At 52.9% G+C, this 15,798-nt stretch overlaps 2 protein-coding genes across 15 annotated transcripts in view; both read left to right on the top strand.

The window, feature by feature from the left end:
* Pla2g6 (phospholipase A2 group VI) overlaps positions 1 to 12,901 on the top strand; it is a 42,172-nt gene extending 29,271 nt beyond the window's left edge. For all 12 annotated transcript variants that reach the window (XM_021664279.2, XM_021664282.2, XM_060389053.1 and 9 more), the window contains 6 exons: positions 1,449 to 1,599; positions 9,698 to 9,834; positions 10,180 to 10,334; positions 11,318 to 11,485; positions 11,901 to 11,974; positions 12,222 to 12,901. In XM_021664279.2, coding sequence (XP_021519954.1) covers positions 1,449 to 1,599; positions 9,698 to 9,834; positions 10,180 to 10,334; positions 11,318 to 11,485; positions 11,901 to 11,974; positions 12,222 to 12,366 — 830 coding nt within the window. In that variant the 3' untranslated portion in view covers positions 12,367 to 12,901. The remainder of the gene's footprint in view (positions 1 to 1,448; positions 1,600 to 9,697; positions 9,835 to 10,179; positions 10,335 to 11,317; positions 11,486 to 11,900; positions 11,975 to 12,221) is intronic.
* A 724-nt stretch (positions 12,902 to 13,625) lies between these two features.
* The window catches only part of Baiap2l2 (BAR/IMD domain containing adaptor protein 2 like 2), a 29,171-nt gene continuing 26,998 nt past the window's right edge, over positions 13,626 to 15,798 (top strand). Inside the window, exons 1-4 of one of the 3 annotated variants that reach the window (XM_021664285.2) lie at positions 13,626 to 13,818; positions 14,499 to 14,574; positions 15,016 to 15,102; positions 15,664 to 15,725. In XM_021664285.2, the coding sequence (XP_021519960.1) occupies positions 13,768 to 13,818; positions 14,499 to 14,574; positions 15,016 to 15,102; positions 15,664 to 15,725 (276 nt within the window). In that variant the 5' untranslated portion in view covers positions 13,626 to 13,767. The remainder of the gene's footprint in view (positions 13,819 to 14,498; positions 14,575 to 15,015; positions 15,103 to 15,663; positions 15,726 to 15,798) is intronic. The other 2 variants (XM_060389061.1, XM_060389060.1) reach the window with 2 other exon arrangements.

The following is a 15,798-nucleotide window of genomic DNA, read 5'->3' on the forward strand; positions in this document are numbered from 1 at the left end:
CAGTTCTGGGGTAATGAGTGAGTCTCAGGATGCCAGAGATCTGGCTGCAGGGACAGTCAAGGCCGTGGCTAGGGAGGTGTGCCAGAGCCACGCAGCACACGTGTATGGCATACCTGGTCAAAGTATTTCCCGAGACTCCCAGCCGGTCACCTTCCAGGCCGCTGAGCACCTCCTTTCAGGTGGCTTTGCGGAAGTGCAGACACCTGGCTGACGGGAGGCTGCACACAGGACCAGCATTGCCTGGTGACCTGGCACCTCCAGAGTGACTGAGCTGCGTGCTGCCGGATGACTGGGCTCAGCTGCATCGCAGTAGGCCTTATCTCTGGTCTCTACCTCCCCACATGGCATCTCTTGCCTGGCTGTTGGCCACATTCCATGTTTTCTAAAGTACCTGTCAAAATCAGGACCCTGGTAACCCAAAGCCCTGGAAACACCACAGGACGACACCTCCCCCACCTCCAAGGGTAGGCACCATGAGAGCTCATGGGCCCTGGGTCTGAGGATGTGGAGCTCAGTCCTAACTTCAGAAAGCTCCTAGTGAGATAGTGGTCTAGGCTACTGGGCTCTGGGATGAGGCCACTGGGTCAGTCTTGGGGCTTTCGAGAATATGGACACAGCTAGCCCAGGAAGCTGTTGGGGCTATTTCCTGTGGGTCTCTGGAAGAGTCTTCTACCCCATTGAGAGCTGCAAAGGGTTGATCATCATCAGTGGTCCACTGGCAAGTGCTTCACTTGTGTGGATTCCCCCTAGTTCTGGGGTAAGCACACAGGGAGTCTGAGGACCAGAGAGGACCACACTGAACATCAGACCAGAGCGGGCTGGCTTCGAGGAGTCAGCCCAGATCTCCCCTATCTCAGGCCCTGAGTCCCTCCTGGCCTCTGTGAGAGAGCTACCTCAGGAGCTGCTCTGCCCGCAGGATATGGGGTCTGCTTCCTGCAGAGCAGGCGGAGGTCCTAGCCTATCTTCAGACTGAAAGAGCTACGGCAAGGGGTGAGAAGCTGCCCCACACAGGGGCAAATCCTGCTTCAGCAGGTCCCTTTGCTCATATGCCCTGGGCTCTCAGGAGCTTGTAAGATGGCTGGGCAAATCCTCCCCCCGAGCCTGTCTGGCCTGCAAGCTCAGAGAACAGAGCTGCTTTTCTTTTACTCTGACAGGGACATGGAACCAGCTTTTGCACATTTTTTTGTTGTTGTCTTCAAGGCCCGTTTTAGTAATACAAAATGAGGTAGAGAACCCTGAGAAGAGGGCTTTGTATATGGGTGGGTTTCTTGGAGGGTCTAGAAGTTCGTGTTCATCAGCTCTTTGGCAGATGCACCTTTTCCTCACACCCCCTGCCCCTGCCTGCCCTCGCTTCCTGAAGCTTACAGGTGCTTAGCATGCAGTCTGTCACCCCCGGGGGCCCACACAACACCCTGGGCTCCCTCCAGCTCCGCATCTCTTCTTCCTAGGTAAGTCCATGGCCTATATGCGTGGTGTGTACTTCCGTATGAAGGACGAGGTATTTCGGGGCTCACGGCCCTATGAATCTGGGCCTCTGGAGGAGTTCCTGAAGCGGGAGTTTGGGGAGCACACCAAGATGACAGATGTCAAAAAACCCAAGTAAGCCATGTTCTCTGCTCCTGCCCTGCCCAAATCTAGGGAGCTGGACAGCCACTCATCCAGTGTGATGAGGGCCCTCTCCCGAGAACATGGGGAGAAGAGTGAGTGGGAGCACCAGAGCTGGTGACCTGGGGCTTCCTGGAGGGAGTGGGGCCTCCGTTCTCCAAGCCAGCTGGCGGCTTTGGCCTGTCATGGGACAGTGTCACACCTGCCACACTTCAGATGGTGCTTTTCCTGTTCAGACAGAGGCTCTGTCACCTGGCTTCAGCTCTGCCTTCAGCTGAGGTTAATAGACTTGTACTCACAGACACCAGGCTGAGGATCAAGGAAAGTCACATGAGCAAGAACCCCGGGTTTGGGAGGCCAGTCCCTAAGAGAGTCTTGGATGAAGCAGAGTGCCCCAGCCTCCAGATGGGGCTGGATAGAGGGGTGGGGCTCAGAGGAGGGGACATTGTGCTCAGAACCACTAGAGCTGGAGGAGAGAGAATTCTGTAAACTGAGGGCAAGTGTTGATTCTCAGGCTTAGTCCTTTGCACTTGTGACTCCTGGCTCACTCAGTTCATCCAGCCTTGAGCCCGTAGCCTTGTTTGCACCGTGAGAGAGGGATGCATCTGCCGGCCAGGCTGTCAGCTGGACACCTCCGGCCGATGGCTAGCATTGCCTGCTTCTGCTTTGCAGCCTGGTCTGCTCTCAGCCGCAGCCAGAATCGGGCATCTCTGCTGCACCAGGTCTACAGTGCCCTGAAGACACATAGTATATTTTAATTTCTTTTACCTTGGGAAGACCTAAGTATGAGAGTGGAGCATTGAAGTCCCCACAATTATTATTTCAGGACCTATGTGGTCTTTTATGTCTCTTAGCATTTGCTTTCTGCGATTGGGGCCTCTAATATTTGGCACATGAGGACTTAGAATTGTATCCTCACGGTGAACTATTTCTTTTAATACGTGGTATTCTTTTCTTACCACTTGTATTTAGTTCTGGTGTGAAGTTTCCTTTGTCTGATAGAAGGGCAGCCACTCCTGCTAGCCCACATTTCCGTTATGTTTCCAGTTTCTTTTCTATCCTTTAATACTCAGTTTTGTGTGTCTTTACTGGCTAAGTATGTTTCTTGGTGACGGCATATAGTTGGTTGTTGGTTTTTGTTGGTTTGTTTGGGTTGTTTTTTTGTGTTTTGGTTTTGGTTTTGGTTTTTGAGTCAGGGTTTCTCTGTGTAGCCTTGGCTGTCCTGGAACTCACCCTGTAGACCAGGCTGGCCTCGAACTCAAAGAGATCTTCCTGCCTCTGAGTGCTGGGATTACAGGTGTGCACCACAGCACCCGGACACAATTCTTTATTTAAAAGACCCTATTGAATCTACTGGAAAGAGAACTCTTGGACCTAATAAACATAATAAAGTTGTAGGATACAAAATCAATTTTAAAAAAGTAGCCTTTGCATATACCAACAGTATACTCTCAGAGAAGGAAATTAGGAAAAATATTCCATTTGGAATAACTCCAAAAAAAATAAGTATTTAGGAGTGTATCTAATCAAATGAAAGATCTCTACAGTGAAAACAAGATACTGAAAAAGTAAATCACAGAAAATTCTAGATAGTAGAAAGATAGTCCATGCTCTTGGATTTGGAGAATTAATTGTGAAATGTCCATACTACTATACTTAACTTACAAACTTAATGTAATACATGTCAAAATTCAAAATCATATTTCATAGGTTTAGGAAAAAACATTGTGAGAATTTGTGTGGAATCACAAAAGACCACAAATAGCCAAAGCAGGTGTATGGAATAAGAACACTGCTAGAGGTTGTACAATACCTCAACTTACACTTTAGAGCCATAGTAATAAAGACAGCCTAGTGTTGGTATAAAAATAGACAGGAAGACAGTGAAACAGAATAGAGGACCCAGAAACAGAACAGCAGGATGTTTCCTTTTTCACAGCGGTGGCAAAACAGACATTGGAAAAAGACAGCCTGTCAACAGACGGCGCTGAAGAAAATGGAAATCCACCCGCAGAAACATGAAAGTAGATTCTTAACTTTCACCTGTACAAGACTCCGTTCAAAGTGGGCCAAATACCTTAACTTAACACTTGAAATGCTGAGTCTTCTAGCAGAAAACACAGAGGCTACCTGCCAGGATACTGGGGTGGTCAAGAACTCCCTGAATAGAACGCCAACAGCACAGGAACCAACCCCAAGTCAACAGATGGGATGACACAGCGAAGGACACCGTGAGGAGAGCAGCCAGTCCACAGGATGGAAGAAAACCCTCACCACCGTCTCCGCTTCTCTTCTGATGTTGCGAGGAGACACCATGACCAAGGCAACTTGAAAAAGAAAGCATTTATCAATCAGTCAATCCATCGGTTAATTAATTGGGCTGGTTTACAGTTTGAGAGGGTGCAGTCCATGGCCATCATGGCAGAAGCGTGGCAGCAGGCAAGCATGGTGCTAGAGCCAGTAGCTGAGAGCTCACATCTTGATCAACAGGCAGAAAGAGTGAGAAACTGGGCCTGGCATGGCCTTTTGAAGCCTCAAAGCCCACCCCCACTGGCAGAGCTCCTCCAACAAGACCGTCCCTCCTAATCCTTCCTAAATAGTTCACCAGCTACACCAGCCAGAAACCAAACATTTAAATATAGGAGCCTGTGGTGGCCACTCTCCTTCAAAGCAGCACAGCTTATGGGCAGGCCCTTCTTACCTGGAGCAGTCGTTTGTTATTAATATATGTGTGTGTATATATTAATACACACACCCTGGGTGTGGATCCCAGGGACTGAGCTCAGGATGCCAGGCTTATAGGGCAAGTGCCTCTGCCTGCTGCCCTCTGACCAGCCCCTCAGTTAGGTTTCTGATGCATAGTATTAAATTCATTTTAACCAACTAACCTGCTAAGTCTGGTTTAGTTGGTTGATTTGACGTACAGATCTCCTGCGGTTAACCTGTACTATCTAGGCATCTCTGACAGCCTCATTCACGCTTCAGCCGCTGGTAGATTTGGGGTAACACTGTTTTGTCTGTTTCATTATCTCTCTCCCCCTCTCTCCGTCCCTCTCTCCCTTCCTTCCTTCCTTGCTGTTTTTGGCTTCATATTCCACTCTTCCCACCTAGTGTGAAAACTTGACTTTAGAGTTTAAGTCTCCTCCAGTTCTGTAAATCTATGGGCTCCTTTCTGTGTGTTTCTGAGTTAACTGAGTGTTTAACTTAAGAGGCCTAGCTTGGCTGTGAGGCTTGCACTGTGGAGAGCTAGCAGTGTCCAGCACCTCAGGTCCTTGTGCTCCCTTATCCTGTTGATAACTGGTTTTCTCAGTTGCTTTGTTTATCTCGGGGCATCATCTCACATAGCCCAGACTGGCCTTGTGCTTGATAGATAGCTGAGGATGACTTTGGACTCTTGGCCCCTGTCTCCACTGCTAAGATTACAGGCCTGTGGAAGTGTAAAATTTTAAGGTGGTGAGGGGAGTTGAACCTAGATCTTCGTACACACTAGATAAGCATTCTACCAACTGAATACATGCCCACCACTTTTCTGTGTTTTAAAGCCGTCTTTTCAAAAAAAACCCCACAGGACTAAAATCTCTTTATTTATTTGTTTGTTTGTTTATTTGATGGTTGGTTGGTTGGTTGGTTTTCTGTGTAGCTCTGGCTGTCCTGGACTTACTCTGTAGACCAAGCTGCCCTCAGACTCAGAGATGCACCTGCCTCCACACACCGAGTGTTGAGATTACAGGCGTGTACCACCACTGCCAGGCCGGACTAGTATTTCTAAAAGTTTGGTGTTCGTTTGGAAATACCTGGAGTGACAAAGCATGTTTAAAAACTGCAGCTTGGGAAGGCCTGAGTTTAGTGTTTGCCCATCTCATGCCTTGAAGATTCCCACTGTGGCCCATCTGAGGTACCAACAGTTTAACCACCTTGCAAGATTTGGCAGTTTGGTTTTCATCCTGAAGACATGTTTTGTTATTTTAGTATTGTGTGCTTCTGCACTGATGAGTGGGCATGTGCACATGAGTGCTGGTGTCCGATGAGGCCAGAGCAGTGACATCTCCTGGGGCTGGAGGAAGGCAGTTGTGAGCCACCGGAATGGTGCAGGGAACCCAAGCCAGGCCCTCTACAAGAACAGCAAATGCACCTGCCCTCTAGCTGTGTCTCTAGCCCTAATTGGAAGTAGTTCGTATAGTTCATTGTGAGCAGACTAACCATCCCACCTCTCTGCGTGAACACGTGTGTGCATGTGTCTGTGAATGCATGTGCACGAACACATGTATGTGTACATGTGTCTCTGTGTCCATGTGTCTGTGCATACGTATTGCCTGTGTATACGTGCATGTATGTGTGTGTGCCTGTGTGTACATGTGTGAACCAGTTCCTTGCGTCACATTCTTTTTTTCCTCTCAGACTCCCATCCCTGATCATTTCTTCTGCCTGAAGGGATGGTAAATCTCCCACCAGCAAAGTTTAGAAGTAAGTTTGCTTCACATTGATACCACTGGCTGCCTGGCAGCTTGTTGTCAGACTCAGGATTCCAGGCTGTACTCCTAGGTGGTCGGTCTCTTCTGCCTAGCCTCTGCCAGCTGCTGTCGGTTTGCTGCTGCTGCTCAGCGTCCAACATGTGCACACGGCGATGTGCCTGTGTGGGCTCTGCGGCACGCATGCTGCCGTCTTCCTTTGGTTCTGGAATTCTGAGTCCTCTCTTTGACTTTTGTTTCTGCTAGTCCATTCCCCACCCCATATATGTGTTTCTTCTGTAAATTAAATTAAGCAATATTAAACCCATACCTGCTTCCTCCAGATCATGCTTGTTTTTTTGTTTTGTTTTTTTCTTTTTTTTTTTTTCTTTTTAACATTTAGCTGAGCATAGTGGCACGTTCCTTTAATTCCAGCACTTGGGAGGCAGAGGCTGGTGGATCTCTGGGAATTTGAGTCTAGCCTGGTCTACAAAGTGAGTTTCAGAATGGCTAGGGCTGTTACACAGAGAAACTCTGTCTTGAAAAACAAAAACACAAAAATAAAAACAAAAACAAAACAAAATTTACCGTTTATTTTATTGAGAGGGAGAGAGTGTGTAGGGGCCAGGGAACAGCTTTTGGGGTTTATTTCTCGTCTTCCGTGACGTCGGTTCTGAGGACTGACCACAGCTCATCAGGGCTCGCAGCAGACACCTTTACCTGTTGAGCCAGCTAGGCAGCCCGCCGCTCTCAAATTCTCTGCCTTTTTTTTCTGTTTTCTTTTTTTTGTTTTGTTTTGTTGTTTGTTTTCAAGATAGGCTCACACTGTGTAGCCCTAGCTGTCCTGGAACTCACTCTGTAGACCAGGCTGGCCCTGAACTCACCTGCCTCTGCCTCCCAAGTGCCAGGATTAGGGTGTGTACCACTATGCCCGGCTTTCTGCCATCTGATATCTTTGTGTGTTGCAATCAGAATAATTCCTTACCTGTTTTGCAGCCCACTAATTTTTTCTGTTGCTTTGTTATTTAATCTATTAAGTTTTTAAATGTTCGTGTATGTGTACATGTCGCTGTGTATACCCGGCCCAAAGCACTCTTTGGTCTTGGAAGTTATTACTAGAGCCTCCTGTCCTCTACGGTCACCGTCCTGTGGTGGAGTGCGTGCTTAGTGTGCTCCGAGCATTGCAGAACAACAAAGAGGCTAAGAAGCCTGTTGTCTGACTGTTCTGTGCACAGCAGCGCTGTGATCTGTGCAGTCTGTCTGTGCAGTTTTGCTGTCTCTCTACCCTGTCCTGACTCGGAGGGTGTCCTCTGCTGCCGTGTTGTTCGAAGTCCTTAGGGATCGCTAAACCCTCACACGTGCTCTACCACTGAGCTCCTTCCCAGCCTTCATGCTGGCCTTCCTGTGTGCCCCTCCCTATTTATACGTTTTTTGTATGTGCCGCTTGTCGTCGTGGAAATCAGAGTCTTCGACACTCAGAATGGCGCCCTTCCTGCGGAGACTTTGTGCTGCCTCTTGGGGGTGCAGGCTGTCACCATCTCCACCACTCTCACTAGATCCTTGCCACGAAAACTTCAGGACTTTCTCCAGATGACGAGAACATAAATTAGCAGTTCACAGGCAGGCCAGCTAGCAGGGCCACAGATTTTCAGGACTGTTTTTCCCTCCTTGCTCCATTCCAGGGCTCTTTTCCCTGTAACCTCCAGGGGCGGGTAAGGTGCGTGTCAGGGCTGGAAAGACGGCTCTGGAGTGAAGAGCATCTGCTGGCGTTGTGGAGGACTCAGATTTGAGTCCCTGAATACACACAGCAGCCCACGGCCACTGATAACTGCAGGCCCAGGGATCGGATCCCCTCTTCTGTTCTCTGCAGACCCTGCCACATGTGGTGCACAGGCAGACCCAGGAGAACACCTGTACACACTAAAAAATTTAAATCGTAGTAAGTTTTTAAAGAAAGGGGGATGTTGGTGTCTGGCCTCTTTTTATCCTGGGGGTGTAACTCTTTGGAGTCCCAACCCGATATGGAGTTTCCCTTTAGACCCTCATCTTTGGTGGTCTTTGACCCTTCCTGTTTATTCTGTCTTGTCAGGTGTCCTATCCTCTTAAACAATATTTATTTCTTCATTGTGTATGTGAATGTGTGTCATGTATGGGGGAGAGGGGGCTCTCAGAGGCCAGAGGAAGTCATGGATTCTCGGGCCCTGGAGTTACAGTCGACTATGAGGTAGGTACCTGACATGATGCTGGGAACCAAACTTGTAAAAGCAGAAAGCACTCTTAGCCACTGAGCCATCTTTTCAGCTCCTCTTAGGCTTTTAAGATTAAAACCAGGGGCTAGTGGGTTTACTCAGTGGTGGGGAACGCTGACTGTTCTTCCAGAGGACCCAGGATCGATTCTCAGCATTCATTGACATGTGCTGCTGTTCCAGTTAGAGCCACCCTTTAACTAACCACACATACACAGCTGTGAATGTGTGCTGTGTGTTAGCTGTGCGCTGAGCCCCTGCGGGATAACCTTCCTCTCCAGAGTGGATGCTGGAGCTCACAGAGCCAGGCTTGTGCAAGATCTTAGCACACTCTGGTGTTCCATACCCAGGCTCCTGTGTCGAAGGATTAGGAGGAACCTTCTTTTTGTCGTTATTTTATGTGTATGAGAGCTTTTTCCGCATGTATGTCTGTGCACTGCATACACAGCTGGTGCCTGCAGAGGCCAGAAGAGGGCATCCGGTCCCCTGGGACTAGAGTTACAGATGGCTGTGAGCCATTATGTAGGATCTGGGAATTAAACTCAGGTTCTCAGAGAAAGCAAAATACTCTTGACTGCTGAGCTGTCACTCCAGCCCTGAGGAGGGGGGCATGATTATTTATTTATGTATGGTTTTTTGAGACAGGGTTTCTCTGTGTAGCCTTGGCTGTCCTGGACTCATTTTGTAGACCAGGCTGGCCTCGAACTCACAGAGTGCTGGGATTACAGGTATGCACCACTGTGTTTGGCAGGGGACACGTATTTTTATTTTTAACGGGCTCTTGAAAGGGTAGAAAGAAGACATAAAAGGAAGGTGTCAAAGGTCACAGTGGGAAGCACCCATCACCCTGCCCCAGTATCCTGGAGCTGCCATCTGCTCGCTGCTCCCAGGGGCCTTTCAAGTTAACCTCCACCCGGTTGAGTAGTCACACCTGTTTTGTTTTTAAATAACACAGCACTGCCCCAACCTTACTTTTCCTTCCAAACCCTGCCTCATGGCACTCATGCCCCCCAGTAAGTGCCAGCTTAGTTTTTCTTCTGTGACAGGGGACCCTCAGGGTCAGGCACCACGGCTTTGTGGCAGCTGCCTTGCTGACAGACAGTGATGTTTCCAGTCATCTATTTTTTCTAATATTGGATGCTGCCATCAGTGGCTTGTGCAGCCTGTCTCCTGCCCTGGCAACCCCCTGGGCTGAATTCTAGAATGCGGTTATAGGATAAAAGAAAAAGTCAGTAGATAGGGCAAGGTGGGCCAAGTTCCCCTTGCGAAGCTGCCCAGGTCTACAGATGTCTCTGTGAGGCCAGCCAGGGAGAAGGGCACTCAGAACAGGCCCAGGGCCTGAGCCTGGTGAGGAGATGAGGGGTGGCTGGGCCAGCTCTGCTCCCTTGTTCCCTACAGGGTGATGCTGACAGGGACACTGTCTGACCGGCAGCCAGCGGAGCTCCACTTGTTCCGGAACTATGATGCTCCAGAGGCCGTTCGGGAACCTCGCTTCAACCAAAACATCAACCTGAAGCCGCCAACTCAGCCTGCAGGTCAGAGTGTGTGTGATGTGCTGGTGGAAAGGCAAGCTGACGCTGGTAGGGGTGGAGACTCAGAAGGGCACTGAGCACCCCTCCCCACGACATCCCTGCTCTGCCTGGTCTTGAACTAATGATACGTGTTGCTGGAGCCTGGGAGGCCTCAGAGAATTCAAGAGGCCCCTGGAAGGCCACGGTGACACACAACCTTTCACCAGATGGCAAGACCCAGCAGCAAGGCCTTGTGGGTCCTGATTCTAGAGACTGCCTAGTTCCCCTTCTTCCTGTACTCCCTGTGCACCCTGAGATCTGGAGGGACAGGTCTTATGTCACTGAACCACCCTCCTTCCCCACTCCTAGACCAGCTGGTATGGCGGGCAGCCCGGAGCAGTGGGGCAGCCCCAACCTACTTCCGGCCCAATGGACGCTTCTTGGATGGCGGGCTGCTGGCCAACAACCCCACACTGGATGCCATGACTGAAATCCATGAGTACAACCAGGACTTGATCCGCAAGGTGAGAGCCCTCTCGGGTCACGGTTTGGACATGACCACACACTGCCGATGAGAGCAGACGGCTCTGATACACGCTCTCACCTGTTCCGCACTCAGCAGCAGTCAGAGCTCCCTCGGGGTCTATCTGATGGGCAGGGTCTACTAGGAGACTTCTGGGACAGAGAAGGCTGTGCTCAGTGGCCAGCACCCACTGCACAGGCTGTGGACCTGTCGATACCCAGCCGGGACACGCCCTTGAGAGTGTACATCCTGCTTGGAGACTCCATAAACGGAACACTCTCCTGTGCCTATCGGTTCTGGGAGAGCACGCTGCGGAGGCAGGACTGAGGTCTGGAGAATGGCTCCTGAGCTCGGAACTATCCTGAGGCCTTGGGGCAGGGGCCCTCACTCAAGTTGCTACAGCAGGGTGACAAGGCTCGTGTGCCGGGGAAGGTGAAACACTAGTGGCAGTGCCTGCCTGGGTACCCTGGGGACTCTGTGTGCTGTTGGCTTTGCAGTGCTTGGGAGATTGCACTGCAGGCTCCCACAGGCGTGGAAGTCCCATGTGCGCAGCCCTGGGGCACCGAGATGCACCCCTGGCAGCTAGGCTGGGCAGCCTAAAGGGGTTCAACTATGCTTAGACATGTCCAGTCTAAGTCAGTCAGTCAAAGATGAGGAATTGGGGTCCCCAAGTGAGAGGGAACGCCATCAAGGTCCCCCAGCAAATTGGTAGCAGAGTGAGCAAGTGAAAGTGCTCGTCAGCTCAGTACCTGCTCTCTGCCACGTGGCCCAGCAGGCCCTCTTCTGTCCTGAGAGGTGGCTGTGATACCTACACCAGCCCTCCCAGGAAGCATCTGTGGGTTCTGGTCAGGATTCGGTTCCGGGTGTGCTCCTGCGCCAAGCCCTTGTCTCTGCCCCTCAGCCCTGCACCCAGCCTTGGCCTCTCTCTGACCCCATCCCTACCCTTGGAAAGGCCTCTCTGACTACCCTTTCTGCTCACCACAGGGCCAAGGCAACAAGGTGAAGAAACTCTCCATAGTCGTCTCTCTGGGGACAGGAAGGTCTCCTCAAGTGCCTGTAACCTGTGTAGATGTCTTCCGTCCCAGCAACCCTTGGGAACTGGCCAAGACTGTTTTTGGAGCCAAGGAACTGGGCAAGATGGTGGTGGACTGTGTGAGTTGCTACCCTTCCTCAGGACCTCCTCCCTCAGGGCCTCCACACACTGCCCTGTCCAGCCTCGGCAGCCAGCTCTGAGAGGCAGTCCAGACTCAGTTTCCAGGCTGACCAGGCCCTGCAGTGGAACCACAGTGGGGGTTTCATGTGTTCTTCAGACCCTTTCTACAAACAAAACCATATGGAAGGTTAGAATACAAATGGACGAGATAGGGAGGGAGTGGGAGGCCCTTTGTCACAGCCCTCACTGCTCCTCCGTGGTCCTGAATGGACCCTGCACAGCTGGGCCAGTCACCGAGGCCCAGAGAGGTGGACTTAACACAGAGTCTCTCGCTAAGGAATAGCTAGACCCCGGGATCTCGGAGGGTGGGGGAGGGCACTGTTGCCTGGGCTTACAGAGACCGCTTCCTGCCAGTGCACAGACCCAGATGGGCGGGCTGTGGACCGTGCCCGGGCCTGGTGTGAGATGGTCGGCATCCAGTACTTCAGGTAAGGTTCAGGCCTGGCCTGACTACACCCAGCAAGACCCACCAACTTGCATCTCACCAACGGAGGTCCTTGCCTGCCCCACCGTGACCTGGTGAACACTCATGGACACACGCACCTGCCAGCCCTTGCTGGCGTGTTTCCCAGCTTCAGGGTGGTGCTCTGTTCCCCAGGCCCTCCCCCTGCTCAAGCGCTGCTCCCTACCCAGGCTGTGCATCCTGAGTGACGCTCTTCCCCTTTCTCCCGGCAGACTGAACCCCCAGCTGGGCACAGACATCATGCTGGACGAGGTCAGCGATGCGGTGCTGGTCAACGCCCTCTGGGAGACGGAGGTCTACATCTACGAGCATCGGGAGGAGTTCCAGAAGCTTGTCCAGCTGCTGCTGTCGCCCTGAGCCCCCAGGCCCTGCTGGCAGGGGCGGGCCAGGCTACCTGGCACAGTGAGGGCCAAGCTGGCAGCTCAATGCCCATCTTGGGACTGGGGCTCGGAGCCCAGACAGGGTCCCCACAGGCACCTCTCATGACCCAGTTGCACTTGGCCACTTGGGCTGAAGGCCAGAGTCCCCCTCAGCCCCTTTCCCCGACTGAAGGACGGCTTACTCTATCAACTGCCCCACATATCAGTGAGATCAACACTAAGGTGGCCAGGGTGTCTGGAGGAGTCTCCCGGGCTCCCTGGCCACTGTAGCCCACCCCTTCTCCCCACTTCCTGAAGTCGGGGACTGAAGAAATGGGGTTCCACCCCTTCCGGTGAAATTCAGCCCCACTCGACTTTGCCCCTCCGCACCTGCCGGCCTCCCCACCCCTGCAGCCACTCCACAAGGAGCCCTCCCAGCTCCCAAAGGCCACGCCTGGGCACGAACTCTTCTCTGCAGGGGGAGTGGAGGGGTCAGGGCCACCTCAACTGTGAAATAAAAGGTTTAGACTCAAGTTGCCCTGTGCAGTGTGTGCCGTGGCAGGAATGTGCTCTGTCCCCAACCCCGCTCCCTCAGATGTGACCCGGACAACCCCTCCTCCGTCCATGATGTAACAGGCCAATAGGCGAGCTAGTGCCAGGCCCACCTGCCCAGGGAGACCTGTGGAGGCCCCAGAGCTGGGGAGTGAGAGGAGAGGGCCACACTTCTGTCTCAAGTCTGAGACACTGGTGTTCGTGTCATCCTTGCTCTAGCATTCGGAGGAGTTAGGGCTGGGGAGAGAACTTAGCGGTGAATGACTTGCCCAGCATGAGTTTCATCCCCAGCACTGGGGGCAGGGGGAGAGGTGGGCAGAGTGTCCCCTTCAAGGCGTCGGGTCCCAAGCAGAGACGAGACCTGTCAGAGCAGACGTGTCCTCCACGTGCCCCAGGGTGCGTCAGCTCGCTCTGGCAGGAGGGCGAATGCTCCAGACCTGTAGGGTAGGCAGGGCCATAGAAGGGCAGAGGACAGGACTGGGGGCTCCCAGCATGGGGCCTCGAGCAGGAGGTGACCTGGGAAAGTGGCTCATCCACGCGTGCCCACCAGCCCACGCCCAGAGGGTAAATAATTAAAGAGCAGGTCACACGAGCCCGCCTGCGTCACAGGACGCCTTCCCCGAAGGGTCTGGTTACGCCCCAGATCGCATTGACAAGCCCCTTGGCTGGTGAATAATTAAGCAGCCGCCTCCTCCCAGACAGGACTCCATCTGCAGGCCCTAATCTACAGACTCCTTGCTGCCCGCGGCCTGTCAAGCAAGGGTGCTGGCCACTGAGCACAGCGCTGACCCCGGCACTCCCGGCCCTGCTGGAGCCACCCGCCTCCTTAGTGCCAGCGTCACCTTCCATGGCCCCCGAAATGGACCAGTTCTACAGGTCCACCATGGCCATCTACAAGGTGAGCTCATGGGCCATGGCCAGCATGTAGAAGCCAGGCTGGCTCCAGGACAGAGGGAGAGCTCAGGCTGGGCTAAACCGTAGGTGTGGGAGTGGGGATCCTCGGAGGACCCTCCCCCGTGCACACCTCACACCCCCTCACCTGTGAGGTAGCAAGTAGCCAGCCTCTTGGATAGACGAGAAAGCGAGCCAACAGAGGTTAAACAGTTTGATCAAGGTCACCAAGGAAAGAAAAGGTGCATCTGGGATTGGAGTCCAAACCCAGTTCCCAGAGTTGGGGTTTCCTCCACTACCCAGGGTGTTCCTCCAGCCGGCCACGGCCCAGGATGGTGACCCAGCCACATGGTGGACCCCAGGGGTCTTTTTGAGAGAGGCAGGATGTGGGGTGATGTCAGCAGCCTCAGGATTCTATTCTGGTGAGGCCTGGGCACAGGGCAGCTGAACTGTGACCAGTGGGGTGACGGCAGGTAGGTGGGCGTCACTCAACCAGTGAGGCCAAGAGAACTGAGGTGTACCAACCATGTCAGGAGGGACCAAGAGCATGCCTCTGAGGCCTCTGTAGGAGGTAGTCAGGATTCTGGTGACCCCAAAGGTCAAGGTGAGCCTCCCAGGGCTAGGTGCCTGTGTCCATCTGTCCTTCTTTCCACCACCATGGCTGGCATCCCTTGCCCTCGGGTCCAGAGCATCATGGAGCAGTTTAACCCCGCCCTGGAGAATCTGGTATACCTGGGCAACAACTACCTCCGGGCCTTCCATGGTGAGTGTCTACACTGCTACTCAGCCCCTGCCTTCACCGGGGCTGCAGCCCACCGCCGAACCCTCTTTACCAGCCTGCTGGGCTCACCCTCAGCCCTGCCTCTCACGGCCCACCCTGGCCCCTACACAGTCCTAGGGCAAGAGACGCCTCTCCACACGGCCTGCCCCTCACCGTGTCCTGCCCTTAGCTTTATGACAGCACACCTGCACGCGCCTTCATGGACACACAGGTGCCTGCAGCCCTCCCATGAGGCCCTTCTATGCGTGGAAGTCCTCCCCAGCAGCACACAGGGCAGGTGCCTCTTTGCTCTCCAGCAGTATCAAGTTTCACACGTCACCCCGGGGGGCAACTTTCCCCATCTCACCACATCTCAGTGTCCCCTCCACACAATCAGGGTGGCACAGATTGAGCCCTGGGCCTGAACTTTCACCTCTCCTGCAGCTCTGTCCGAGGCGGCTGAGGTGTATTTCAACGCCATCCAGAAGATTGGGGAGCAGGCCCTGCAAAGCTCCACATCACAGATTCTGGGTGAGGTGCCCTTCCATCCTCATCCCCCCACCAAGCCTCTGCTTACTATCCAGCTCTAGGCCTTTGACCTGTGTTCTTTTTGTTTGTTTTTGTTGTTTTGGTTTGTCTTTGTAGCATTGGCTGTCCTGGAACTCACCCTGTAGACCAGGCTGGCCTCGAACTCAGATCCTCCTGCCTCTGCCTCCTGAGTACTGGGATGACAGGCATGTGCCACCCCATCTGACTTCCCTATGTTCTTAGCGTCTCCTCAGGCCTAGAGCCTATGTGGCCCACGCTCAGGGGCTCTCTAGGACTTCCCTCTGTACATACGCCTTCTTAAAGCCTTCACCTCAAGACTGGTCTAGGGCCAGTGCTGGGAGCCCCATCTCTAGTGCTTGTACCCCAGTTCCTCCATACCCCTCCCTGTAGACCGGAGTCGTCAAGTCCTGAATCAGAGCCATTTGTGAAATCCTTGGACTTTGGACCCCAATCCATCCAGGAATGCCCCTTGGCTGGCTCTTGGCAGGAGGAAGGCAGGTGGGACAGGCTCCCCTCACTAAAGGCAACCCTTCTTGCCTCCAGGGGAGATCTTGGTTCAGATGTCGGACACTCAGCGGCACTTGAACTCAGACCTGGAGGTGGTGGTGAGTATCGGGTCCTGGGACCAGAATTACTCAAACAATTTGAGACCAAGGGACCCGTCCCAGGGTGACAGGA

Source organism: Meriones unguiculatus, chromosome 8 (assembly GCF_030254825.1).
Source record: "Meriones unguiculatus strain TT.TT164.6M chromosome 8, Bangor_MerUng_6.1, whole genome shotgun sequence".
Taxonomy (NCBI): domain Eukaryota; kingdom Metazoa; phylum Chordata; class Mammalia; order Rodentia; family Muridae; genus Meriones; species Meriones unguiculatus.